At 38.1% G+C, this 25862-nt stretch overlaps 3 protein-coding genes across 5 annotated transcripts; 2 read left to right on the top strand and 1 right to left on the bottom strand.

Moving 5' to 3' along the window:
* Positions 1 to 77: 77 nt before the first annotated feature.
* gpr155a (G protein-coupled receptor 155a) lies at positions 78 to 14517 on the top strand. Its single transcript, XM_057851422.1, has 17 exons — positions 78 to 201; positions 283 to 362; positions 3524 to 4027; positions 5486 to 5885; positions 6001 to 6163; positions 8694 to 8849; positions 9333 to 9416; positions 9517 to 9637; positions 9712 to 9796; positions 9889 to 9979; positions 10054 to 10246; positions 11063 to 11152; positions 11287 to 11417; positions 11588 to 11683; positions 11757 to 11821; positions 12091 to 12228; positions 13398 to 14517. The coding sequence occupies exons 3-17, from the start codon at positions 3595 to 3597 to the stop codon at positions 13591 to 13593; spliced, it is 2442 nt and encodes an 813-aa protein (XP_057707405.1). The 5' UTR covers positions 78 to 201; positions 283 to 362; positions 3524 to 3594; the 3' UTR covers positions 13594 to 14517.
* scrn3 (secernin 3) lies at positions 14507 to 17062 on the bottom strand. Of its 2 annotated transcripts, XM_057851431.1 has the most exons (8): positions 16831 to 17060; positions 16510 to 16728; positions 16240 to 16421; positions 15938 to 16137; positions 15509 to 15721; positions 15148 to 15310; positions 14884 to 15067; positions 14508 to 14795 (listed from the first exon to the last, which is right to left on the bottom strand). In XM_057851431.1, exons 2-8 carry the CDS (start codon positions 16663 to 16665, stop codon positions 14631 to 14633), a joined length of 1263 nt encoding a protein of 420 aa, XP_057707414.1. In that variant the 5' UTR covers positions 16666 to 16728; positions 16831 to 17060; the 3' UTR covers positions 14508 to 14630. The 2 variants fall into 2 exon arrangements, with proteins under 2 accessions (XP_057707415.1, XP_057707414.1); XM_057851432.1 differs by lacking the exon at positions 15509 to 15721 and having other exon boundaries at positions 14507 to 14795; positions 16831 to 17062.
* A 199-nt stretch (positions 17063 to 17261) lies between these two features.
* Positions 17262 to 25239, top strand: cir1 (corepressor interacting with RBPJ, CIR1). 2 transcript variants are annotated; one of them, XR_009066232.1, is made up of 11 exons: positions 17262 to 17550; positions 18053 to 18147; positions 18535 to 18608; positions 18767 to 18780; positions 18879 to 18931; positions 19007 to 19055; positions 22372 to 22492; positions 22941 to 23047; positions 23508 to 23593; positions 24435 to 25139; positions 25185 to 25239. XR_009066232.1 is itself a non-coding variant. In XM_057851433.1 (10 exons), the coding sequence occupies exons 1-10, from the start codon at positions 17479 to 17481 to the stop codon at positions 24832 to 24834; spliced, it is 1071 nt and encodes a 356-aa protein (XP_057707416.1). In that variant the 5' UTR covers positions 17262 to 17478; the 3' UTR covers positions 24835 to 25239. The 2 variants fall into 2 exon arrangements, 1 of the variants encoding a protein (XP_057707416.1); XM_057851433.1 differs by having other exon boundaries at positions 24435 to 25239.
* The last annotated feature ends 623 nt before the right edge of the window (positions 25240 to 25862 follow it).

The raw sequence follows: 25862 nt of genomic DNA, 5'->3' as shown, positions 1-25862 counted from the left end.
TGGATAGCGTGTGTTCACTTTTGTGTTCACTCAACTGATGCAGGCCACATTAAGTCCCGCCCTTTCCGTCCTACTTCGCTTGTGATTGGTCGAATCTGTGCAGGCGCTTCTTATATTACGAAAGTAAACTGTGAGGGAAGTATAGCACATTCGTCTTTTTTGGTTCAACCTCTACAGTCACACAGTCGTTGGCATCGTTGCGTAAGTGTGTCGCCATCGCTAATTCGCCGTTTGTCATCATTTTGCATTTTGTTGAGGAGTCGGTGTCATTTGTTTCTCAAGCTAACAGGAGCTAGCGGGTTTAAAAACATGGCTACTCCCACCGGGACATTGGCTGACACATGAGGGCACACAGAGGAGTGGTGAGTTTAATATTATTCCCCGGACATTTTTAAAACAGAGCGACTAAATGTTGTAACCACCAATGTGCATGAAACACAGTGTTTCCTCACCTTACTGAGCCATGTCATAGCACTTGGTCTGCCTGTCGCTACACGTCGCTGGCATAGATAGTTGAAAACTTACTCATAATGTTCTGCTGCGCAATGGTTGCTAATCACTGCTATAAAATAATGAATGAATACATACTCAGTACATATGTAAACATACTGATTGTTTAGAGTGTTTCTTGATGTTATCAGTCACCTTTGCTCATTAACAGTTGAGATTCAACGCAAACAAGATGAGGACATCACCTTATACCTACAAAAATAATCTATACCTAAATGTGTTCTATTTTCAAGCAAGGCTGTTTAATGATTCTGTAAGAAATAAAAAAAAAAAAAAGTTCGCTACGGGTAATATTTTTCAAATTTGGCGCATTTGCTATTTGCCTAGGAAGAAAATAATATAAAATGTAACAAAAGTAGGCCTATGTTCACCAGTGTTGTTAATCTTACTGAAAAAAAGTAATTAATTATAGTTACAAATTACTTCTCCCAAAAAGTAATTGCATTAGTAACTCAATTACCCGAATGTAAGAGTAATTAGTTACTTGGCAAAGTAATTGGTGATAATTACTTTTTTTTTTCCTCAAAAAAAAAAAAAACATTGGCCACACTATGTGAAGTTTTTTTGTGAAGGTTTTTGGTACAATTGGCCCGAGCCCAATTCTTTACCCTAATTTACCCTTCACCCTGAATCAACTGTTAAAAATTGCTCCCATTATTGCATTAGTTCCCTTCTCTCTACTTTCGACAAATGAAAGTTATAAAACTATTTCATCATTTAAAGATAGATTCAAGTCAAGATTTTGCCGATTTAGAAGTATTTTAGATAAAAAGTTACTTAGGTTCGTTAGGAAGGTTCTCTACAAAAGAACCGTAATAAAAGGTCTACTGCTTTAAGATGGCGGCTGTTTACTAATGCATCTAGTGCCGTGTCTGTCATTTTGCATCTAGTTATATCTATATACAGTATATGCAGTGTTATTTTTACTTTAAAATAGTAATTAATTACAGTTACAAATTACTTCTCCCAAAAAGTAATTGCGTTAGTAACTCAGTTACCTGAATGTAAGAGTAATTAGTTACTTGGCAAAGTAACTAGTGATAATTTTTTTTTTTTTCCTCAAAAAAAAAAAACAAGAAACCAAAAAAAAAACAGGTCACACAATGTGAAGTTTAAAGGATTTGGGGGACAATTGGCCCTAGCCCAATTCTTTACCCTCCACTTAACTAGACACAAGGGTATTGCGATAACTAGCTAGTAACCTTTGCTATGTGTGGAAGTCATTTAAAGTTGTGAATCAACCGTTAAAGTTGTTAAAATTGCTCCCGTTATTGCATTAGTTCCCTTCTGTCTACTTTAAACATGTGTAAGTTTTAAAACTGTTTCATCATTTAAAGATAGATTTAAGTTAAGATTTTGCCGATTTAGAAGCATTTTAGATTTAAAAAAAAAAAAAAAAGTTACTTAGGTTCGCTAGGAAGGATCTCTACATCAGGGCCTTCCTGAGAGGTCTACTGCTTTAAGATGGCGGCTGTTTACTAACGCATGTAGTCCTTAAAACATGTTGGCAATGCAGCTGTGTCAGTTTTTGCATCTAGTTCTATAATATGATATCTACCGTGTCATGTGGGCGTAGTTTGTCGATTATGGCTACAGTCAGGTATTATTGGAGCCACCTAGCATCGCGGTTGCAACGGCGTCTTCCCCACTGCTGCTCTGCTCTCGTCCCCGTGAGTCCGTTTCTCTCAGACTTTTTTTATTCAACCAACTTAGTAACGCATAGTAACGCACGCCTTTCCCGCCTCAGTAACGGTAACGGCGTTGCCAAGATGAGAAAAGTAATTAATTAGATTACTCATTGCTGAAAAAAATAACGCCGTTAGTAACGCCGTTATATTGTAACGCCGTTATTAACAACACTGATGTTCACTAAAGCTGTTTTGTTACGTTACATTTAACTAGGGCTGCAGCTATCGATTATTTTAATCGTCGGTTAATTGATGAACTACTTAGTCCGACTTATCGAGTAATCGGATAAGGTACATGAAAAATTAAAATACCTGAGCTCAGCCTCAAGCGGTATAAAAAAATAAATAAATGAAGATCTATGAACAACAAAAGAATAATTGACTAACTTACATAGCTAAAGTCCGCTAGCTTAAATGCTATATAATGCTAACTTTTTTTTTTTTAACAATGCTCTTAACAAATGGTTCATACACATATTCCCGGCTAAATATACCTATAAACTAAATTACAAATACATTAAAAAATATTAGCTCAAACAAAAACTTAAGTTGGTCTTAACGGGTAGCAGCTGGATTCAGCCATGTTAAATGAGTTATGTCATATTCACTGTTGCCATTAGACAGCAGTTTATCCATACAAATCAATTGAGCTAAATGCAAACACTTCCAAAGCCAACCATTACAATGCTACTCTAATCAACGAATACCCGAAGCAAGAAAATTTGATTCGAAGCTTTTTTCTAATCAAATTACTCGAGGTGATTAATCATTGCTGTACTAGTTACTACCCACCTCTGATGGTAACTGAGAGATGGCAGGATTCAAGTAAAATACAGTATAAACTGTACTACCATGTGAAATGGGTTATATATTCACTGCTGCCACTAGAGGGCAGTGTATCCACCCAAATCAATAAAAGTAAATGCAAACACTTTCAAAATAAACCATTACCAAGCCACTTAAATTAAACGAATACTCGAAGCAGCAAAATTTAATTCAAATCTTTTTTTGTAAGCGAATTCTCGAGTCAATCGATTAATCGTTGCAGCACTTCACCAAATAAAATTGATGGTCCAAATTTTATTCTGAACCATCTTCAAAAGGTTAAAATAAAATAAAATACTCATCGACACGTTTGACAATTGGATTTTTTTTTTTTAACTTTGTGTGAATAAGCTGCAATATTATATAAAACAACTCAAATTAAATGTCATGCCTTTTTCCCAGTCCAATAAAATTCTCTTGGCAGATATTATTTTTTATCTTGTTCTGTCTGTGTTGCAAGTGTTTTATTTATTACAAATCCCGTCTGTGTTACCTGACAGGCATGACATCAGTAGTACGACCTTAACCCATGCGGGACTCCTGACACTGGTGGGAAAATAACATCGGCATAATGGAGATCAACACCACCAATGCCAGCCTCTTTCCACATGGTGATGGAAACCCTTTGGATCCCACCGCTCCATCATCTCGAATATCCATCGACAAGTTACTCCCGGCTCTCTTGAAGTGCTTTGGCATCATCCTGTGTGGCTACGTAGCCGGCCGAGCCCGCATCATCACATCTAGTCAGGCCAAAGGGTTAGGCAACTTTGTGTCCAAGTTTGCTCTACCAGCTCTCCTGTTTAAAAATATGGTGGTGCTAGACTTTAGTAACGTCATCTGGCCCTTCATTTGGAGCATCCTCATAGCCAAAGCATCGGTGTTTGCCATCGTTTGTCTCCTGACACTGATTGTTTCCAGTCCTGAAAGTCGCTACAGCAAAGCTGGACTCTACTCTATATTTGCCACCCAAAGCAATGACTTTGCTCTGGGCTATCCAATTGGTATGTATGTTACTTTTAAGTATGACAGTAGCTATTATTTAGAATACAATAGAAACCTTTATTGTCATTGTAAAGAGTGCAAAAAGATTTAAAGCTTCGCCATAACGTGCGCCACATTAAATACAAGTACAATAAGTCTAATAGAAAAACACAGGTTACCGTGTACACAGATTGGGAGTAAAGTGAATAAATGACTAGCAGTAAATGGTGATGTAGTGGTAACATAACAGTGCATATATGACTGTTTACAATACTCATACTAGGAGGCAGATGGCTGACTTGAAATGCTGTAATCTAACTGCGCAAATATTGGATATGCAGGATCATAGACTTCATAATGATATTGATGGGACACAGGGCCCTGGGCCTATTAATAGGGGGCCTAACTCCGTCAAAGCTGACCGAGTGGAAACACGACAAAGAGCTTTTAATGTTGAAAATTCTTGTGAATAAAAGCTTAAATCCCTGATTTCTTTATCCATATGGACATAAAACTGTCTCGATTCTTGGTTAAAAGCAAAAAAAATGGGCAGTTAGCATTTATTTTACGTAAATATGTTGAATGTACTGCTAGTCTTTAAGCCACTGTGGCGCCGCCTTATCACCACAAAAAGCTTTTTACGTTGAAAATTCTTGTGAATAAATGCCTAAAAACCTGAATTATTTATAGATATGAACACAAAACAGTCTTGATTCTTGGTTAGAAGCAAAAAAAAAAAAAAACCCAAAAAACGGGCAGTTAACATTTATTTTACGTAAGTATTGCGAATTATGACGCCAATGCCATAGCAGTTAATTTTTCCCATTGATTTTTTTCACAACGCTTCAAAATGCATGCATGCCTGCATGGTACTAAAAATATAATACTTACCTTGAATCCTCGAGCAAATCACTCCTGAGACAATCCTTCCTGCTTGTATGCGGTATAGCTTTCAGACTTTTTCAACCTAAATGAGGCGTTGGATTGCTGCATGTGTTGAATAACTGCGACCGACTGCGAATAAACGATGCAGACTGTGGGACGGCCCCCTACTTGAAGGCGTGGCGCAGTGTCTGTGGAATGTGTCCCGTCAATATCATTATGAAGTTTATGGCAGGACCCAGACAAATGTTTGAGAACATATTACATATGCGATGAATGCATTAGCACTGCAATGACTGTGACATTTCAGTGCAAACCTGAGTAAGATGACAGCTCTGGGAATGAAACTTTCTTTCAGTCTGTTTGTATACATGCATACATGTAAACATTTAGATGTGTTATGTAGTATTCCACCACTGAATGAGTATTTTGGATGAAAATTGATTTTGAAAGTGTTTCTTGTTTCCATGACTTTTTCCCCAGTGGTAATAACTGTCTGTCAGTCAGCCTGCATGTTTGCCCAGTCGTGACCGATAAAAGGAAAAGAAAAGTTGACCGAATGTTTTTAACGTTTGACCTCTTATGTCTTTCTCTAGTGAAAGCCCTATATGAACGCACGCATCCAGAGTATCTCCAATACATCTACCTGGTGGCACCTGTGTCGCTGATGCTGCTCAATCCAATTGGCTTTGCCCTTTGTGAGGTCCAGAAATGGAAGGATCAGAGAGACCACCAGCAGGGCAAATTTCTTGTTGCGTTACACGTGGTCCTCCACGTCTTCAAGAATCCTATTGTTTTCATGGTCATCATTGGCATCACAGCCAATTTCATCCTGTGTCAGAAGATACCTTCTTTCATGGAAGACTTTGTGGATGGTTTGGCCAACTCTTTTGGAGGAGCCGCTTTGTTTTATTTGGGTCTTTCCATGGTGGGACAACTGAATAAATTAACCAGGGCCACAGTTGTGACACTGATAATACTCTTGACTGCAAAATTGTAAGTAACAAACACAATGAGATGTGAGCCATGTATTTTTGTGTTAATCTTTTAAATGATTTAGACTTCTCTGCTCACATTTGACTTCAATAATGAAGCACAATTGCATTCTCAGGTTTCTAATGCCTCTGATTTGTAAAGACATGGTGGATGTTTTGGACAAGGCCAGCTTTTCGAACCACTCGAGCCTCTCCAACTATGCCTTTCTATATGGAGTTTTCCCAACGGCACCCAGTGTCGCTATTTACGCCGCATTTTACAACGCACAGCTGGAAGTGGTGAGTCATAACTATTGTTAAGCTGTGAATAATTGAACAAAAAGTACCATGTTTTAGATTGTCTTTGCAAATAATGTACTTGATTTATTCTTCTTTAATGTTGAGCAAGTTGGTATAGACCAGTGCTTCTCAATTATTTTCTGTTACGCCCCCCCAAGGAAGACGTAAATGTTTCGCGCCCCCCCCAAACTCTCTGCCACCACTGTAAATAGTATCATTTGTCTATAAAATTACTATTATAAATACGCATCTGCCTAACATTGTGTCCTTTTTTTTCCTAATAACGAAAAAAAGTAACAGATCAACTTATAATAAAGTAGAACTTTATTAACATTGTTTTGTTTGTAACAGAGAAGACGACGCGCATCAATTTGCCTGAATTTAAAAAAAAAGTCCCATCCAAACTAAAAAATACACTCAAGTTACATTTTTGACCATTTGATAAAGAAAAATAAAATGTAATAAAATCAGTAAATAATAACAAATTAAAATTGATTAGAAACATTCACTCATGAGGACAATATGCCAAAAAATTTGATCGGAAAAACAAAACTGAATAAAAGAAAAAGAAAAAAAAAAAGTGTCCTTGGACAGAAGGACAGTTTTTATTTTTGTACCTCCTTTGCAATGGTGTGGAGTTATCTTGCAATGAGCATGCTAACAATGCTAATTGGTTTACTGATATTACACTGACAAAACAGGACGATTGTTGGAAATATTCGGCCGTTTTTGCTGAAAAACAATCAAGCTTATCAATGAGATTGGGGTCTAATGTCTTTAAGTGGCGTCTTAATTGTTTTGGCTTCTGGCTGTCCGCTATAATTATTTTTAGACACAGTAAACAGTGGTCTTTCCTCATTACCCACTGTATTAAAAGTCAAAGCTAAAAGGCAAACGGCACGAAAAAAGCGCATTCCCGGCGGCCGAGGTAGAACCGTAGGTGAGGGCGGTCGTCGTGACGATCCCAAGCCAAAAATGGCACTTCTCGGGCGGCGACGTGAGAACCGGCCGGACAAGACAGTGGGTCGCTGCGTGAGTCCGGTCGGAAAACGGCGGCGGCGCACTGCTCTTCATATCTGTTTTCTGTGTGTTCTGAGTGCTCTTCCTTAGTTCAAAAATACTGCGCGCACTCTGAAAATGAGAGCGCCACTGCCACCCACTGAGTGGATGTGCAAGTACACTTTATTCCAGTACGGCAAAAAAAAAAAAAAAAATAAAGCATGTTCCCCGAGGTCACATGCGCCCCCCCTGGCATCGCTCTGCGCCCCCCCAGGGGGGCGCGCCCCACTATTTGAGAAGTACTGGTATAGACTAATCTGAGATAAACGACCGGAAGTACCCCGTCTGCCATTGCTGGGGTGTACCGCCTGCAGCACACACAGCTAGCAGATGCCAGAGTTGCCAACCGTCCATTGAAAAATGAGATCGTACCTTGTCCAGAAACAAAAGTACGCGTCCCGTATTAAGCTTTAAGGGACACGCTCTGTCCTGTATTGTCATACGAATCAAAAATAGTGTTTTATTTGTAGAACGAACGAATACTATGATGCAAGAATATGCAGGGAAATGCATTCCCCCGCCTCTCCAGTTTTCTGACCAATGAGCTGATAGAACAATGACAATCCCGCTCATTTCATTGGTGGAACTACTGTGGGTTGTCATTATAGTACTAGAAGACAACATAGAGTGTGGGAGGTTTGAGTGAAGCTTGAGTGAAAAGCATGTTCAAAATGATGATCATTTCTTTTCTTGTTTTTCTCTGTGTACTTTATTTTCATTATTTGTATTATATTTTTGTGTTTTGTCAATGTCGCTTGCATTTTCACATCATATTTGGAGTGATCATTTGCAAAAATGTTATTGTGAGGGGACTTTGAACACACCTCAGTTCATATTTGCAGTTTTAAAAAAGCATTAAAAATACATTGCCAGTAATTATTGTTTTATGATGTGATTATATCACTCACATATGTACCTAATTCAGGTTTAAGTAAAATCATTATATTACAATTACTGTATTAATAATAATTGGGAAAAAAAAAAAAAACTTTTCACATACAAAAAAAAAAAAAAAAAAAATCAAAAGGTGACAGTTATCAGGCCGGCCAATTCTACCAATGAAGTGTCTCTGTTTTTTATATTCAGGGAGTTGGCAACCATACCAGTTTACGTTACTGTTTACATTGACTGACACTGGGCTGCTACTGAACTGTGCTAACACCCCAGTAATGGCAGCCACCACGAGAGAGTGACGTCCACAAATCTCTACTCAGAATAGTCTATAGCATGTTTTGCATAACCTCATGTTATGTCTCTCACACAACATAATTACCTATGTACATTTAAAAAAAAAATTTTTTTTTTAATGCCATGGGCTAGTGTTGCGATCTACTGGTCAATTGGGCACCCCTGCTATATAGTGTAATCATGTTTTAACCAGTTCGAATGGTGCAAAAGTTCCTTTTCTTCCACCTGTCAGTGTTACCATTGCAGAATGATTTTTGTATGTACATTTCGCTTTTTTTCCCAGGTTATTTCTGGAATGGTGATCAGCACTTTGCTCTCAGCTCCAATCATGTTCACCTCCGCTTGGCTGCTCACCCTGCGCCGGATGGATCCTCGGCTTCTGATGAACGCGTTGCAGGGTGTCAGCTTTGATATAAGCATTGTCAGTTTAGTAGCAGTGGTGAGTTGTTAGCAAGACACCTGTGTAATCCCACTTTCACTACTTTTGAATAACTCTTCATAGCTGATGTGGCCATGAGTTAACATGTTAAAGTGGCTTAGTTCTACATTAGCAAGTTATTTGCAGCATGTTTGAGGTAACAACTGGCTTACATGATAAAAAGCTCATTTCCTCATTTAGTGTCACTTTTAGCCTCATTACAAGTGGGTGTGCATTCATGATTGCCTCATTTTTCTTGCACAACTACAAGGTAGTTCAAAGAGGTTGATTAACCCTTGAGGGCATTAAAGCGATGATAATTTAGCATTTTAGGAATAATTACACTAATCATGCTGGTAAAAAAATAAAATTTCAACTAGGATACGAATGTGCAAGTAATCAAAGGAAATAGTTTCGTATTGATTTGAGATCTGCAGTCCTCATACTAACCTCAACGGGAAATCACTTCAATTTATAAAACTTAATACTGTATTTTCCTGACAGTTGTGGACCATTGCAGTCATGTTTTTTAGTAAAAAGTTCAAGAGGCTGCCTCACATGTTTTCAACCAACCTTTTCTTTGCACAGGTGAGCACAGCGTCTGCAAATACACTTCAAAGGTTTTAACCGTATCAGAAAAGTTTTCTACTTCCCTATCAAACAATGTCACTGTCAATATTTGTTTTAGCTCCTTACTTGTTTTGGAATGATCCTGTGGAAATTTGTGGCTAGAAGGGACAACTTTATTGTTCAGATCTTGTGTTTTGCAATACTTTGCACATCACTCTACTGCACTTACATCTGGCCAGGTATGTTGTAGATTCACATGGCAACCACTTCATGACCATGTTGTGTTTCTAAACACTTAAGTTTCTCATTGCAGGCTTAATTGCACTCGCTCTTGTTCTACTGAGAAGGTTTGACCATCTGATGGCATCTTCTGGCATGTTTGTCATTGCAGGCTGGGGGTAAGTCCCCAACAGGAGGTGCCTGTAAAGTAATTGTTTAATAGGAATCTGTTAGTAGTCGTAATAGTGGTTGGGTTTTTCTCTATGAACAGGATCCCAGCATTCATAACTGCAGTGTTGCTTATATGTGGGGAAAAACTACCTGACACCATAGACTCGTCACTATTTTACAGCAAACCGCAGGTACCTAGTACAAATCCATTTGGCTGTTTAGTTCTCCGTTATGTTAAATTTCCTCTGTATGTTTGCTTTGACAGATCATCTGCAGCACATTTGTGTTGGGCTTAAGTGTATTACTATTAGGGGGTTCCCTGGTGATTCTCAGTCGAGGAAGCTGGACCCAAAAAGAAAGAAGTAGGGGGGGAAACACCTCTGTGGAAGACCTTGAAACTGAACAAGATGATGACCCTTTGTTGGTACCGGAAGTGCATTTGCCAGATGTCAAAAGAGGTACCGTATTTTCTGTAATAAAAGGCACACCTGATATAGATCAGTATTTGCTAATCATTGCTTGACATTCTTTTTGGCGCAGCTCCATCTAGTGGATGCATAACGCAACCCCACCCACTACTACTACTGCCCCTTAATAATGCGGTGCACCCTTTACAGGGGTTGGACAAAATAATGGAAACACCTAACATTTTGGCATCATAATCATTGAACATAGTTGTTAAAGAATGGCATGAGGAACATTCTAATGAAGTTGAGCATCTCGTATGGCCGGCACAAACTCCAGACCTCAACATAATAGAGCATTCATGGCAAGTTTTAGATATTCAATTAAGATGTTGATTTCCACCACCGTCTTTAAAAGAGTATTCCTACCAAGGAATGGTTTAAAATTCCTTTGGAAACAATTCACAAGTTGTATGAATCAATACCTCGGAGAATTGAGGCTGTAACTGCCACAAAAGGCGGACCTACACCATAATAAATTGGTTTTTATTGAATTTTTTTTAAGGTGTTTCCATTTTTTGTCCAACCCCTGTATATGAAAACTGTTTTAAAATAGGCCATTAATTGAAGGTGCACCTTATAATATGGAAAATACAGTATTTATAGAAGTTACAAATATGGGATTCGTTTTCCAACACTTGTGTTGTTATAGAATTCAAAGATATGTGGTTATTTCATTCTTTAGCGTGTGATTACTCCTAAATGAATTTCCCTATGATTTATCCTTTCCAGCCAAGTCTGTTTTTGCTACTGGGATACCCTACACTAGTTAACTGACAAAGAATTGTCCCTTTTCCTTCTTGTTATCAGGGTGTCTCAGGTCTGATTGTGCACCAACCCAGTCCATGCCTGACATGATCATCAGCACTAATATGGTCCACACAGCAACCACACCGACAGGTATGGCGATAAGCTAGGGCATACAAGATTTTCTGCTAAAGAATTCTAAAGCTGAAGAAAGTGCCTACACAGAAAGAGGAGCGCTTATTTATTCAAGAACCTTGTTGTTGTTATTTTTCTTCTGCCCTCTTTAGGTCAAAATGAGAATGTCAGTGATTCGACAATTTGCCTTGTGTTCAGAGTTGAGGAGCTCCATCAGGATGAAGATAGACACGTGGCCCGTCATGTGCTCTTTTGTCTGCTTCTGACTGTCTGCTTGCTGGCCGTGAGTAAAAACCATCATCTTGTCATTCACTTGGCGTTCTCACAAGAACTGCACTATTATAGATAGTGCATTGAAGCCATATCTTTGGCTGCGCCCATACACACACAGGCTGTTTCAACTGTATTTTAGATAATTGAAAACTGACTTTGTGTCTCCTGTCCTTGTGATAGAATTTGTCCAGCTGCCTGTGGCTGCTCTTTTACCGAGATCCGGGTACACTTTACGTGGAGCTGCAGTTCTTTTGTGCAGTTGCCAACTATGGACAGGTTGGTGTTCTAATCAGACTGTAAAAACACACTGTCACAAAGTGCATAATGGTGTTTCATGATGTGATTGCAGGGTCTTATCTCCTTTGTGCTGTTTGGCCTGGACAAACATTCGGTTATATTACCGATTTGGAAGAGGTATAAAAGATACTATAATGAAGATTCAGTGTCAATGTAAGAATTTGTGACACGATTACATAGTTTAAAATGGGGAACCCAACACTCCCCCCTAAAAATAAATTAATTACAGTCAAATGTGAGAAAACCAGTAAAGGTGCCCAGTCTTTGGGGGAATATTTTTCACAACACGAGCTTTGATTGAGTTTAATCATAGTGCAATTGATCCAGTCAGCTTTAAGTTTTTGGTCAGTTCTCTATTGTCTGCTGAAGTTGTGACTTTGAATTAGGCTACACAGACTGTGGTATGGAAAGAAGGAAGAAGAGCAACCGCAAAGTAATATCACTGAGGACATCAGAATGACCTGCGCAAACTTCATCGAACACCATAGAGATCAGTGTTTCAACGACATTGTCAAGAAGAGAAGGTGAGAGAAAATTTTATGCTCACTGCTACACCTGTAAATGGATATATGCAAATATTTGTAAGACACTTTAGTTCTAGTGTTTCGTTTTTTCGCCCCACCCTCCTTATAAAAAGGGACATTGTTCTAAAAAGAAATAAGTAAATGTGCGTTTAAGTTAATAACATTCCATGGAAATGGTTATTAACAATTTTGAGAAATATATTTGGAATTTATTGAATTAAAGGTCAAGTTTAATGGCGTACCACACGCTGGCTATTTTTAGACCGTGACGTCGCATCGTAAAGCGGAAGTAAAGCGGAAGTGGGACATTATAGACCCGCCCTCGCATAGACCCAACGTAAAAAGTGCTACTTGTCGCCGGTAATCTTTCAAAAACGAACATGCCGATCACGCATTGCTTTTTTGGAACTTGTAGAATAGACTCTAGACATTACGAGCATGAAGGATGTTTTCTTCATACGTTCCCGGAAACCAAAAACTTGGGAGGAAAAAATGTGAAAACCGAATCAACTTGCGCGGACTTTAACACCAGCTCGGCGAATCCATTCACGTTTCATATGCAGTAAACTAGGGCTGTCCCAAACGACTAATTTTCTCCCGATTAGTCAGCCGACTATTTTTACGATTAGTCGACTAATCTAATAATAATAAAAAACATTTATATATATATATATATATATAGAAGATCTACTTTGACTTACTGACTTATTGCATTTCTAGTTTATTAAGTTTGTTTTCAGAGCATGCGTCATTGTGTGGTCGCTTATTGAAGAAAAAAAATTGTTTTTGTTTTATGTTGTTCCCTGTGACTGGCTGGCAACCAGTTCATATTGTACCCTGCCTCCTTCCCGTTGTTAGTTGAGATAGGCTTCAGCACACCCACGAGGCCATGACCCTCGCAAGAATAAGCGGTTCAAAAGATGAATGAATATTGTAAACCATAATTTCAGTTCCAGGCAAGTTTTGGATATCATGTTGCTTGACTGAACCCTTAATTCCCATTAAAAAAAAATCCAATTTCCAATATTCCCTAGCCTAAGTTCCCATGAAAATTGGAAACTTCCCACCTCTACATGCAACATCATGACTTCTTTTTTTATTTAAAGTGTGTGGGAGGGATGAAATTACAAATGAGTTTTTTAATTGCATAATTTCTGTGTGACTGGCAGATGTGGAATGAGAACAATGGTCGACTGCTTCCTTGGCTGTGAACTTGTGGAGTGGCTGCAGCAGGTGGGCTTGGCTGAAGATCAATGTGCGGCCATACACTATGGCACGTGCCTGCAGCGGGGCGGCGTACTTCAGCACATTGAGCAGGAATGTGTCTTTCAAGATGCAATGATTTATTACTCCTTTGTAACCTAAGCCATCACCCAGTGAGCACTTTAACTTAAGGAATATATGACGATGGTTAATGCCAATGCTTCATATCATGCATGAAACTGCTTAACCAAAGGCTCATTTTCAAGGTTTCAACAGAGCTACATTAACTATAGTTGTTTAGCACTGGGAGGGGCTAAATCTGACTCCATTTGTGGGACAATGCAACATTAAAGCTGTGTCACATGTGAATGTAGCCACAACAACTGTTTTTACACAAAGAATTCCGCCCGAAAGGCCCAACATCACAACAGTCTAGAGAAGCACCTTCCTCAAATTAGATGTGAGTTGTCATCGGCTTGTCTCTGTTTTTGTCAATGATGCAATCGAGCTAAAAGCCATTGGTTAAGGTAGTCATGTCGGAGACAGTTATGTGATTGCAGTTTAAGATTTGACTACTAATTGGTTGGAAGAAAGGTCACAGACAAGGTATTTTATTTCCTACCATATGTATTGAAAATGAACCAGCCATCTAACGCCAATTGAAGCAATGTTCAAAATCAAAAAATGAACCTACAAGTATTTTTATAGATTGTACTTTCACCCTTTTCACTTTAATGCAAGTCAGTACAAGTGTTTCATATCTGTATTGTTTGCTGCCAGTATTTGAGAAAATATGCAAATAGAGGTTTTCTATTTCTATACCTCGCCACCAAAGGGAAGATGGAGTTGTTAAACTTGTTTGTAGCGCAAATGCTATTGCCATTGTGGAGAATATTCTTAATAATACTTAAAATAAAAAGGACAGGGAAATAAAAAGGACAGGGAAATGTATATGTGAAATGTATTTTCGCTCAGGTAAATCTGCAAGCTTAGTATTGTTTGGACTTTAAATGTTAACTGAAGGGTTTATGAATATTATGTACATTTTGTTTATGAAATGTGTTGAATAAAGCTCCAAAGACTTCATATTTTGTATCCTGTTTCCAATGTATTTATTCAATGTTTTGTTAGCCGTTGATGATCCAGTGAGGCGCTTTCCACTGTTGCTACATGAAAAACCTCTTCTTCATGTTGAATGATTACTTGACTTTGCTGTACAACTGCAACTCATCTTGAACAGAGCCGGAGAACAGATCAAGCAAAGTATCAGGCTGCTTGACTCCATGACCAAGAATCTCCTCCATCTGTCTCATTCTCTCGTTTTCTAACTTCCTCATGGAGAGAATGATCTGCTCTCCTCGCTCCTACAGAGAATAAAATCGCATTGTTAAAAGTATTCCATATGCTGATGTGATTAAGAAGGAAAAATGACTCCACATGGATTTGTGTTACCTTGTTCATCTCAATAATAGCAGCCACCACCTCGTGTTTGGTGAACAGGCAGTGCTTTCTGTCAGGCTTGGTCTGGAAGCGAGGCTTCTTTTTTACTGGGTCATCTCGGCCGTAACTTGGAGAAGTGGTGTCCTTCAGTTCCACTATCATGGTTTCCAAAAAGACAAAGGGTTTGAACACTGACCTGTTGTACAAAAAAAGGATTTGGTTACAATGGGTCACACCAATGTCGACTTGAAAATGATAAATTACTATATGCTACACCTTTCAGGATATGGCGTAGCGGTAAAATAGTGAACCCCGGGCAGAGCTGGATCCACGGGTACCACTGAAACCATACTGCCCGTTGTCATGAACATGCCCTCCATATTGATGCCACTGTCTTTATCCCTTAGGATGTCCATCATCGTCTGAGCAGTGATGTGCCCTGTAAAATATTAAAATAATCCATAAACTGCTTTTGTTACCATGCTTGAAACACATTACTATTCACAAAAAGTGAGTTGAACCTTAAATGCACTAAAACCTTTAGATTTAAACTTAAGTTTGACATTTGAACTTTGGAAAGTGTTTCAGTACTTTTTACACAACTATCCTTTCCTTAAAAAAATGTATATGAACTAACCATCGTGCTTTCGCAACATCATCTTGCCTTCACAGTATCTACTCCCAGATGCTTCAATTCTGGCGGTGTTCATGTAGGAGTAGACTGCAGCAAAGTTAAACTGAGCCCTTCCATCCCACCAGCCTTTACTTTGAGCATATTTGTGCAGGTCAGGGTGTTCTTTGTCAACCTTAGTTGTGATGCTGTACTCGTTTGAGATATTGCGAAATCCACCTAGGAAATAAGACATTTCAAAATGCCCTAGGCTATAAACATACAATAGATAAATCATATTCCTGAGTTTTTCTTTCTTTCTGAAAGCACCCTCTAGTGGACAAAAAAGTACAATAAATAGTGACGGCGTGTTTTCAAGGTAAGGCAATAAACACCCTGTTTATTTTATGAGAAATGGCAAATAGGCTATAGTATTAGTAAATTGTTTCTCATTACCTTCCACTTTTTCTGCAGCCCAATACTTCCCGGCGGTCTCCATCACCCAAGCCTCCTTCCGGTCAGAGATCAAGAAGCTGTTGTGGTATGTAAAGTCGCATTGTTCTTCTAAGCAAGCTCCTCCTTGGCCGTGTTTCTGCAAGAGCTCGGCTATGATGCTTACACATTTCTCAGCAGTGTCTGCCCTCTCAAGTGCAAGCCTGGAAAACAGTTTTGGTTCCTGGTCCATGTGATATAATATGTATGTAATATATGCATGTGTTATGTTTTATTATGATAAAAAAAATGCTGAGTAGTCTTACCTGACAAGATCCATGCCGAGAAGAGCCTCCTCACCATCGGCACTCTCTCTTCCCCACACAGCCTCATTTCCAATACAAACTTGGTGCTCGTTTGCACCCATTTCTGCACCCCATAGCCATGCCGGTCTGCTCAAAACTACTGCATAAGTGTGAGCAACTTGATCTATCTCGATGTAAGTACACTATCGCCAGGAAGAAAGATATTAGGGAAAATACTGTTATTATACAAACATACAGTACAAAGTAGGCGCAAGTAGCACATGCACCCACCTCGACCTTCGACCCCGGCTCATAGTCTGCAGCAGGGAAATGAACCACCTCTTGGACTTCATCACAAGGCCGGTCGGAGTTCTTTCCAAAAATGATCCGGTGTCCTTCGGTGGATGGGGGAAGAGCCACAAAAGTGTCACATGAACATGGATACATGATGTTGGCTGGATCACAAGCAGGCCAAGTCAAAAGACGCCACAGATGACCTCTCAAGTAACACTGCACCAATAAAGTTAAAAAAAAAAAAAAAAAATTGACAGCAAATTAAAGAAAAATAACACACACACAATATAATATCGTTGTTACCTCTTACTCATTTACCTTTTTATGGTCTGACAATTGCTCAAATCTCGATGGCTCACTTTGGACAGCTACATCCGTCCAGTTCTTTTTCACGACACTGCGATTGACCCATTTGACAAGTCGACACAATTTATGTTGCTGCTTTTAATATTCTCTCACCTAAGATATATATATATATATAATAAATACTGTACTGCTAAACTGTGTATAGTCTTATTTTACCGAAGAATCATGCAGTGTTGTGTGATTTACGACACTTTTCGCAGTTTGACATTAGTGGTGCGTTCCATGTACATCGGATTTTAGCGATTTAACAGCAAAGCTATCACTAGCACTACAATGAAGAGCAGTACCACTCCTGTACTACTGTACTTAATACATGTAGATGCATTAAATGTATTCTTTGGTAAAAATAATGGTGACTGTGATTGAGGTACATCACGAAGATGAGTGTAAAAGATACGTTCAAACTGCACTTTTATTTTGTAGCATTAAAAGGTGTATATATTTACGAACGTTTTGTTTTTCCAAGTGACTGATTTATACAACACCCATTGAACGCATCAAAGATTTCCTTTCCGTGTGTTTACTTCCGGTGAAGGCGAGGCTAAAGAGTGTTAGCCGAAATTTCGTTTTACCTTCATTTAACGTTTTTGATAATCAGCCATGGGGAAGTCTTTTGCCAACTTCATGTGCAAAAAGGATTTTCATCCAGCGTCGAAGTCCAATATTAAAAAGGTAAGTACACGTTACCGTTTCGGGAACATAGTTTAGGTAATCCGTTCAGTTTGCGTTGGAGCTAGCATTTGGCAGTATAACATTTTATATTTAAAAGAAGTCCCAAATGGATTTATAATATAGAATATTTCACTATACTTCGTGTGCTTTAATCCAATCTTCCCAACATTTTCTTTAAAAAATATTTTTATCTAAGGCACAGAAAAATATCAGTGTTCGCCACCAAACAAACATTTCACAAAAGGACGTACACAAAACTGATCATAATCATGTTGTAAGCTACTTACAAATTCACTCATTCAATTTGGAATCTGTTCCTGCATAGCTCATCTTAAAGCTGTAATCCTGTTATAGGAATTGTATTTTATGTAGGTCATCTGTGCCTTCTGCCGTCAAATCTCAGCTCCTTTTTCCCCCGTGTAAAGTGTTTGAGTTATTTTTTACATACATTTTAATACCAAAAAAAAAGCTACAAAGTGTGTCCTTCCTTATCCTTGTTTAGGTATGGATAGCAGAGCAGAAACTAACTTTCGAGAAGAGAAAGCAGGAGGACCTGATGCAGGCCTACCTGAAGGAACAGGACACCTACAACAACAGGTACATGTGTACTTTACATATAAAGATCTGATTGTACACAACTAAAAGTGTCTATCGATGTGCTGGTCTCAACTCTCATTCTACTCATAAATTTACTTACTTAGTGGGCCCGTTCAGTTAAACACAATTTTTTTATTCTTGCAGGAACTGGAGAAAAACCATTTTCTCACAACTTAACTCACATTTATGTACATGGAATTTCACAACAGATAGTGATGCAGTACAGTATAATGCTATACACAAGACAGATTTATATTAATATGCTTACTAACCAGATGAAGTAAAAAATGGATAAGTTCCAAATATGGTGCTGTAGTTTAAATGTTGAATTTAAACCTACCTAACCCAATATTATTTGACAATTCATTGTACTTTCCACATTTGTAGGGTGTTGATGGGGGATGATCGTGTTAAAAATGGCCTCAATTTCATGTATGAAGCTCCGCCAGGAGCATCAAAAGGTAATTCATCTTTTCTGGCTAAATCTTCCAATACATTTTGTGAACAGAAGTAAAAATAAAACACTTCTTTTTGTTCTGGATATTTGTAAGAATTTGCCTTTTATGAGCATTCTTAATACTTGTTATCTTCTGCCCCTCAATCCTTGTTCCTGCTGCAGAGGAAAAGGCAGAGGTAAATGTCACAGACTTTTAAGTGCTTTCTTCCATTTCTCTAGTTAATATATAATTTACATGCTGAACTCATTGATTTGTATCCCATCTTTCTTTCAGGAGGGAGAAGAGGAGTACAAATTTGAATGGCAGAAGGGCGCTCCAAGAGAAAAGTAAAAACTTTTTTTGTTGCACAGTTTGTGACAGTCTTCATTTTTATTTCACAAGTATTTTTATTGTTTTCGCAGATATGCTAAAGATGACATGAATATCAGAGATCAGCCTTTTGGAATTCAGGTAATTTGTTAATTTTTGGTTAAATTTATGTTCTGTTTCCAAATGGAAAAAAAACCCCAAACATTTATTGTGAACAAGAATAGGACATTAATCCTTTGATTAGGGATATCCCGATTGCATATTTTTTGCACCCGAGTCCGAGTCACCTGATTTTAAGAATCTGCCGATACTGAGTCCTGATCCGATATTGAAAAATATTGTCTTTGAACTAAAGTTCCAAACATTTCCCAGTACTGTACCGTTCACAATACTTCCTCTTACGCTTTTTCTTTGAGTGTTGCAGAGTATAAAACATATGTTTGTTTCCCTTGACAATGGCATTGTATTTCTTGATTATTTTGTTGCTTTTTAGCCCTTAAAAAAAGAAATTTATATATATATATGTACACTACCGTTCAAAAGTTTGAGGTCAAAGCGACCCCAAACTTTTGAACCATAGTGTATCATATGGGATTTTTATTATGTACACTACGGTTCAAAATTTTAGGGTCGCTTAGACCCCAAACTTTTGACCGTTAGTGTATACCGGTATGTATATACATACGCAGTGGTACTTCGACATAAATCGCTGTGACATATGAGTCTTTTGACATCCGATGTAAAATTTGACTCGTCATTTTTCTCTACATATGATGACATGCTCGAAATATGACGATTTATGACAGCGTCACAAGTTCATTGTTTTCCTGCTAGACGGACGCACAGAGATTTTCTTGTGAAAGAAATCAACATAGGTCTCAAGAAACGTAGTGCTGCTGCATCGTGCAGGTGGTGAAAAAAGAAAAAAGGTGACGCTTACCATTGAAATTAAGAAGGAAATTATCGAAACATATGAGTGTGTTGTGTCGTGGGTGAACTGGCTAGACGTGTCTCATCGGTCCCCACCTACCTTCCTACACACCCGCTGTCTCCACCCTCTGTTCTCCAGTAAGTTAAGGAGACAATAAAAACGCTTTTGTTATTATCTTTTCTTAATTTATTTGTTTTACATGTGTCTTATTTAATGCATTTGTAAATTAGAACACGGCTCACCGTATCCACAAACACCCGCCGTCTCATCCCACCTCTGTTCGCCAGTCCCTATAAGTTAAGGTGACTATAAAAACACTTTTTTAAAATTTCTATTTATGATCATTTTTCCAATTTATATTTATAAAGGATTTAGCGAAGGTTTTGGGCTGTGAAACGAATTAATCAAATTATCATGTACAGTGGTACGTTTACATACGAAGTTAATTCGTTCGAGGACTTTGTTTGTCAATCAAAATGGTAGCATGTCGAGCAGAATTTTCCCATAAGAATACATTATACCGTATTGGCCCGGATATAAGACGGCCCTGATTATAAGACGACCCCCTCTTTTTCAAGACTCAAGTTTGAAAAAAGACTTTTTGAACACCAAATTAATTTTTTACAATATATTTGAGAGAAAAACCATGTTATTTTGCCTCATTCAAATCTTAATATCTGAACATTTAAATATGTAAACTGTGCAATCACATTCGTAAATGAATGGCTTCTGGTTATTGAAATGTAAATAAACCAATCTATTGTGATAAAACAACAAAATTGGAATAACTGCATTAACCATCAAAGTGAAGTCTAACTAACTGTAGTCTTGAAACAAATCTGAATAAGGAAAAATATTGCAATAAAATAATGCAAACTGGTTAAACTAGTAGCTGAGATCTGTCATGACAGAACATCGCTTCAATGATATCTGGCGCCATCTAGAGTCGTGAATGGGGAGAGTAGCTGAGATCTGTCATAACAGAACATCGCTTCAATGATATCTGGCGTCATCTAGCGTCGTGAATGGGTATAACGTCTAGACCGCGAATATAAAACGACCCCCTCTTTTTCAATCTTATTTCAATGCGTCTTATATTCGGGCCAATACGGTAATTCCATTAATTTGTTCCACATCCCGAAAACCTACACTAAAACCTTAATAAATGCTGCTGGTACTAAATAGGAATTACACAGAGCAGAACAAAAAAATTATGAATAAAAATCAGAATAATAATGTAATAATGATAATACCTTCAACAATGTAACGAATCGGATTCTAATTTGGAACGGATGTGTTTTTGCATGGTGTACCTGAACGCACCGCGTGGCTGACTTGACAGAGTGAGAGAGGACTTTTTACTTTTCATGTTCAGCTGCAGCGGACAGTTGGCATGTTGTTGAAGTTTTTGAATAAATGATTAAAAACCTGACGAAGCTGGCGATATTTTGGCGACGTTACAACAATAATAATTGTCACCTTAACTTACAAGGACTGGTGAACAGAGGTCGGAGGAGGACCGTTGAGAATGTAGAGATTCTACAGCCGTATTGTCGAGCCAGTTCACGGATGCACACACCACGCTCATATTTTTCTATCATTTCCATCTTCATTTCAATGGTAAGCCTCACCGATTTCCTTTTTTTCACCACCTACACCAACAGTCTTGGAACCCCTGTTGATTTCGCTCACAAGAAAATATGCCATGCGTCTGTCATGCGGGAAAAAAAAGAAACTGCGGCACTGCCATAAATCGTTGTATTTCGAGCATCTCGTGAGATGTAGAAACAAATGGCGAGTCAAATTTTTCGTCAGATGTCAAAAAGATTGTGTGTCGAAGCGATCGTATGTCGAGGTACCACTGCATTCTTATGGGGAAATCCTGCTTGACATACGACCATTTGGACTTTCGAACTATGTCCTGGAACGAATTAAATTCGTGTGTAGAGTAGGGTTGGGCATAGAGCATGGATGGGAACCAGTTCTAACACTCTGATACTCCCGGAATTGTTCGAATTTTTAAATTTCGATTCCTTGTTTCGATGCCCTGACCACCGAGCGGAAAAAATTGCTCGAGTTTAAAGACTGATATTTATATACAAGTTATAATTAGCCCTGTGAGATGTTCATTTAATTTAAAAAAACGTTGAGAAGTTAAGACTTTAATATAAACGATGCAATTTTTTTGGACCCTGAGTCTTAAAAGAATCGGAATCGGGAATCATTCGGAACTGGAATCGAAACTTGTAATGGGAACCGGAATTGTTCAATTTCAGTCGATGCCCAACCCTAGTGTAGAGGTACAACTGTGTATTTATATAGTTTTTTTTTTTTTTAGATTCATAACCCGATCCTTTTCACTCGATTCCGATCCTCTGAAAAGTGGCCCAATAGGCCCGATCATGTGATCAGATTGGGGAAAACACTACATTTGATATATATTCCTAAATTCTCTATTTACTTAAGTGTGTTGTTTTTTGTAAGTAGAATTAATTGAATAAATTTCAACTTGTGTTCCATATCAAGGTGCGAAATGTGCGCTGCATCAAATGCCACAAATGGGGTCATGTGAACACGGACAGAGAATGCCCTCTATTTGGACTGTCGGGCATCAACGCCAGTGCTGTGGTTTCAGAGGAAACAGGAGGTATACTTGGACTATGTTTGTTTACTGCTCTTTGCTGCTTTTTATTCACTTTACATAATAATATTGTCAGACAACATTTCGGTGAGTGGAGCTTAGGTCCAGCACAAAAGATTCACGATTTAAAGTTGTCACCTTTTACCACCTCCGGCACATTTGTTGTTGAGCAGTCAGTGACTGAGAATGTGTCACCTTGGGAGAATTTGGACAACGGCTCAGTTTTGCCGTATTCTAATGGAAGAAGGGAAAAAAAAGCAATTGTGTTTTGCGTTTCCCTTTAACCGCCGCTTTGCAGGAGCATATTGTATGATTTGCTCAGTCAGAAGTGGAGGAAATTGATTTGACGTGTCGTCCCGTTAACAAAGCCGCCCCCGAAATTTCCACCCCGGTGACGGCGGCTGGCAAGGTTTCGCCTTGAATAGTGCTGTGATGCTGTGATTTGCACTAACAGGTCCCTCCATGCACCCCTCTGAGCTAATGGCCGAAATGCGTAACAGTGGCTTTGCCCTGAAGAAATGTGTCCTTGATCGCAGCGCCACCATTTGTGATACAGCGCAGGTAATTTTCTCTCTTGTGCACACACACATCGTTGGAATATTCTAATTCTAATTGTTCCAAGCGGAATTGAAAACATTTACCTGTAAGTGGATATGAGGCATGTGTATTTATTTAGATGAGATTCTGTGATTCTTTGTTGTACCACCAGAGGGAGACGATGGACCACTAGTGGTACTGCTGCCACAATTGAGAATTACTGCACTAAATGACAATACAGTGTATTTGGAATTTAGGAGGTATACTGCTGGCAATCAAATTAATAAAACATACAAAAATATTTCCTCAAACTTGGTAATATGGCAAAGTAAGATAAGATATATTTTTTTAATTCAAAGAAAGTGATTGTTTGGCCGGTCCCAATTTTAGTTCTATGCTTTTGTTCTTCTATATTTTTCTGACTAAATTCAAAACGTGTATTTTCTTTTTCCCATTCTTTTTTTTTTTTTTTTTTTTTTTTAAGGAATTTGTTGCAAGTGACCAAGAGGAAGATCCAGAGGTGGAGTTTTTGAAATCTTTAACAACGAAGCAGAAACAGAAGCTCCTCAGGTAAAAATTATATATTCTATTCAGTTGTGATTTTCTTATTATCTAGGTAGTGCTGTATTTTTCAATGGTTTATATACATTTTTAACATTGGTTGGGCAAGTTGACGGGAAAGTAGATTTGGGATAAATTTAATATTGACATTTCTCTTCATTTATAAAGCATTGCTAAAAATACAGCGATCCCTCGCACTTTTGCACCCTCAGTGCATCGCAGATTTGAGTTACGTATCTCGTTATAAGTATAAAACAGTTCTAAAAACATATGTACACTTTATTTACATCTATCTATGTATGTACACTTACACCCCCCACACGCACACATATATCATATGAGTGAGCGAAATTACAGTATGTATTATTTATACATTATTTTATGTACGCTATTTATATTTTTACACGTTTCAAACTATTCTTCCATTTTGTAATAACATGCTTTTATATGGTTTTATATACACACTAATAGATATTACATATATTTACACTAAAGTATGTTAAAAATAGGGGGGTGACACTACTTATCGTTTTTAACTTTACGTGGTCAGTTCTGATCCCCACTAAGAGCGATAACTGAGAGATCACTGTGCAATAATATTTTTTAAAATGTCCCTATATTTTTAGATGGAACAAATCCTCCAGAGAGGTTTGTGATCAATGTTTTGCTTTCCATATGACTTACAAATAAAGTGTAGTTCCTCACCACCGCAAAAAAAATCCACAATTATAATAAGCATATCATTTGAATTAATACCTCTCACCATGTCACACAGAAGCCAAATTCTGATACGATTTACACAGATATGCCTAATTTGGTGGTCTTGTCAACATATGTGATTGATCAACAGAAAACTGGATCGTCTGGAAAAGCAGAACTCTAAGAAGAAGAAGAGCAAAAAGGAAAAGAAAAAGAGCAAAAGAAAGCACAAGAAAAAGCGGGAGAGCAGCGACAGTTCAAGCAGCGGCAGCAGCGACGACGACTCTACCAGCAGCTCCAGCGACTCCGACGACAACTTGAAGAGACAGAAGAGCAAGAAGAAGAAGAAGAAGGCATCCTGCCGGGATAACAGCCCGGAGGAGGAGAGGACCAAGAAGAAGGAGAACCCGGAGGGAGGTCGAGAGAGGCGACCAGAGCGAAGCCGCAGCGGCGAGAGAGCCAGACAACGCCATCACAGAGAAGACGCTGAGAGGAAGAGGAAGGAACGAAGTCGAAGCAGAAGTCGTGTTGGAAGCCGGAGAACACGCTGACAAAAATACAGTTTTCTTTGGCGAGTCTAAACAAGCATGTTTTTCCTTTCCCCACCAGTAGAGAGAGACAATGCACAAAATATCATCTATTGAGTGCCCGTCCGCTACACGTTACAGGTGACAAAATCATACACACTTTATGTATTACATGGTCTCTAGAAATTATGTCATAGGCTACTATAGGTTTTCAGTTTTTTTTTTTTTTTTTTTGCAAACGATAATAGAGATTTTAATCCGTCAAAAACACAAACTAGAATTTAGGATAAATTGTGTTCCCTGTGTTAAACGACGGGTATATTGTGTCTGTATGATATTCTCATTACCTTGGTCTTTCCAAAGGAAAGAACAAGGTAATGATATTCTACAACTTTATTGTACTTATTAAATAAATATTCTTCAAACTCATCATTGGAATTGATTCCCTTTTTACCCCCAGTTGAGAAACATGGATTAAAAAAAAAAAAAAAAATTAAACACAATGGAAGAAACACTTGCGCAGAAAAATGCTGCAAATGGAATTAGAATGGTTTGATTTTTTTTTTATTTTTTTTTTTACCTTCATTAAGCTCGAGGAGATTGGAATATTTACTTCAATTCGAATTTTTGACACCTGTTAAATCCCGAATTGTACAACTGTAAAATATTTTAGTCATTTTAATTGCAATTGAGTATAAAATCGCTCAGAATTTAGTTGTGGTCTGTTTTTCTTGTTGTATTTGACCACTAGCTTTTAATCTGCTTCCGCACACTGGTTTTGGTTAAATAGGCCCTTTCCTAAAACGCTTTGCTGACAAACGAGCCTTGAAAATTTCTGCGGGAAAAAAATTGAATTTGTTTATTTCGTTTTATTTTGGTGGTAGAAAGTTGTTTTTAATCAATAAAAATTGATTATATTATTAGGATAATTCGTCAATCCCCCCTGGATAACGAATAATCAACAAAAGCTCTGCAATGAATTAGAAAGTGAACGCACGAACCCTTAATCCCCAATACAAAACACAAGGGGCTGTCATAATTGATAGCGTTTA

Source organism: Corythoichthys intestinalis, chromosome 12 (genome assembly GCF_030265065.1).
Source record: "Corythoichthys intestinalis isolate RoL2023-P3 chromosome 12, ASM3026506v1, whole genome shotgun sequence".
Classification (NCBI taxonomy): Eukaryota; Metazoa; Chordata; class Actinopteri; order Syngnathiformes; family Syngnathidae; genus Corythoichthys; species Corythoichthys intestinalis.
Note: the sequence above shows the minus strand (reverse complement) of the source record. Positions and strands in the feature narration are given on the sequence as shown.